General features: G+C 49.7%; 1 protein-coding gene across 1 annotated transcript in view; it reads left to right on the top strand.

The window, feature by feature from the left end:
• Positions 1-1,722: 1,722 nt before the first annotated feature.
• Positions 1,723-2,442, top strand: part of FOXQ1 (forkhead box Q1) — a gene marked incomplete at its 3' end in the record, with an annotated part of 5,972 nt that continues 5,252 nt past the window's right edge. The window contains exon 1 of the mRNA XM_019518583.1: positions 1,723-2,440. Within this exon, the coding sequence (XP_019374128.1) occupies positions 2,320-2,440 (121 nt within the window). The remainder of the gene's footprint in view (positions 2,441-2,442) is intronic.

Raw genomic sequence — 2,442 nt, 5'->3', positions numbered from 1 at the left:
CAATCCTATTAATAAAATTAATGAGAAGGAAAAGTTCCCATCATTATTCAACATCTATTGTTCAAAAAAAAGACCTGTGGAGTTTTTAATACTGGCAGATTTTGAGACTTTCTTCAGGTGCACATCTAGAAATAAATCTTAATTGAGATGTGTTATAAGAGAAACTAGTACAGTTTCTAAGTGTCTCTTTCTATGCAGTCTTTTAAAGCTGAATCCTTCCATATTTCTCTTACAATCCTCAGCAGCCACATAAAAAACAGCAGTTTTAACTTCAATACGATTCCTTTAAATACTATGCACTTTTAGCGGTCAATTTTTCCCAGAGTTCAAGCCCTCCATACACCTCATCTTACAATTTGGTTTTAGTTGACAGTTATGAAACTATCAGCGTCTCTAGAATACAAAGAACTTGGGGGGGTATATAAAATAAGACATATAACAACTGTACTGGGTTTTTTTTATAAACATATCCCTGAAAGCTTCTACCTGCCAACACCTTTTTCTGCAAACCTCCAAAAATTTTCATAGGCTAGAGTCTGCTTTCAGACTTTAGTTCAAAAAAGATTTTTTGACTGACTTCAAATGGAAACAGGATGAGGCCCAATACAGAAGTCAGGTTTCAGGGGGGCTCTTGCTCACTTTAGCACGTAGCCCTCCTGAATGTAAGTTACACTAAAGTTAACATGATAAGTTTTCTAAACGAGAGCAACCTTGACGGTGCTAAATTGGGGAGTAGGGGGGAATCAAATCTTAGATTGTCTAGAAAAAAATCTAGAGATAAAATTAATGAATGCTTTGATTACTAACGCGTTGTTACATTTCTGTCCTAATGGATACTAAATTCTAGTTTGAGGATATACCCAAACTAGCCTGTTTAACTGTACAAAGGTTTTATTTGCAGAGCAACAATGAGGGTATGCAAAGATGAAAAGATATGTGACATGGTGTCTCTGCACATTATGCAAGTGTGAAGTTAACGTTACAGTTTTGTTGAATACAACATTGCCCGCCCCGCCAAGCAGCACGTGGGAACACCTTTTCCACTTTTTACCTGTTCCAGGGGATGGAGGGCAGAGGGTGGTAGTAAGGGAGAGGATGAAATAACTTTGTCAGGCTACATAAATCATCATCATTATACTTCAGCTTCTTTTCTACTTTGGAGAACACATAACAGCAGCAGTCTCCCAATGCCTCAACAAGGGTGTTTGTGCCTGAAAGCTTGCAAAGAACTTTTTTCCAGCTATTTCATTTTTTCCAAGTACTTGGTCCCAGCTTTTTACCCAGAGAGCTTTGCCTGTCTGTGTCCTTAGACCTACACCCCTAAATCATCATCAGGCATTCATAGGGCTGGAAGGATTGCACTGGATTCCAGCAGGTTGTTCAGCTGTCCCATGACAACTTGTCGCTGTGCTGAGAAGTCCTGTAAAAAGCAGGCGCCTGCACCCGGCTTCGCTCTGCCACCTGCAACCCTGCCTGCCCTTTACACCTGGGAGGAGGAACCTGCTATGCAAATCTGTCCCGACCCGGCTTCTTCCTTTGCAAACACCCGGGAATGGGAGGGAAGCAAAGGGGCGGTCCCTGGCAGTCAGGGGGGCGGGGAGAGGAGCAAGATGCAAACAAGTAGCAAGCAATGAGTTTCTAACAAGCCCTAATTGCCACCCCCCTCATTATGCCGCCAACTCCTGCTTCTTAACGAGTGCCCACCTTTGCTACCATGCTTCCAGCTCCTCGCCCTAGCTCCGCCTCTCCCCGGCTGCCTGAATGTTATAATGGGCTGGTCTGAACGTGGTGGGGAGAGAGCGAGCCACGGCGGGAGAGATAATGACAGTCACCCTAACAAGCGTGACAGCCCGGCGAGGAGCCCGCTGAGAGCGCCCGGGAAGCAGCAGGTCGGAGCAGCGCAGCGCAGCGAGGGCCAGCCCCCGGGGTTCATGGCTCGGGGCACCCGCGCGCAGGGACCTTAGGAGCGTCTCCAGCAGAAGGACAAACTTGGAGAAGCCGGCTGCTCAGGACCCCGGCCCAGGCGCACTGAGTGACTCGATTATTGCTACTCTTCCTCCTCCGTCCTGTACCGCCCTGCGACCCCCTCACCCCATCCCCCGGGCAGCCACAGCACAGTGGGGTGGGCAAGGGAATCGGGGCGTCCCTCTGAAGAGAGCGGGGGAGAGAAGGAAGACCCCCACTCTTCTCCCTTATACTCCAAGTGGACCTCCCCCTCCTCAAAAAGAGTGTAAGGCTGAAGAGCGGAGAGTGAAGCCCCTGTGCAGCTGCCCAGGAGCAGGGGCAGGGAGGCAGCCCCGCTCCCCCGGGGGCCGCGCCATGAAGCTGGCGGGGGGGCTGGCGGTCCAGGACGACGACCAGGAAGGCGGCGGCAGCATCGCGCCGTCCCCGCTGGCGGCCGAGAGCGAGCTGGGCTCGGACGGCGACTGCGCGGCGCACAGC

This window comes from Gavialis gangeticus, unplaced genomic scaffold (assembly GCF_001723915.1).
Source record: "Gavialis gangeticus isolate Ggan-Ray unplaced genomic scaffold, GavGan_comp1, whole genome shotgun sequence".
In the NCBI taxonomy this organism is placed as follows: Eukaryota; Metazoa; Chordata; order Crocodylia; family Gavialidae; genus Gavialis; species Gavialis gangeticus.
The sequence above is the reverse complement of the archived record's forward strand: the minus strand, read 5'-3'. Positions and strand labels throughout refer to the sequence as shown.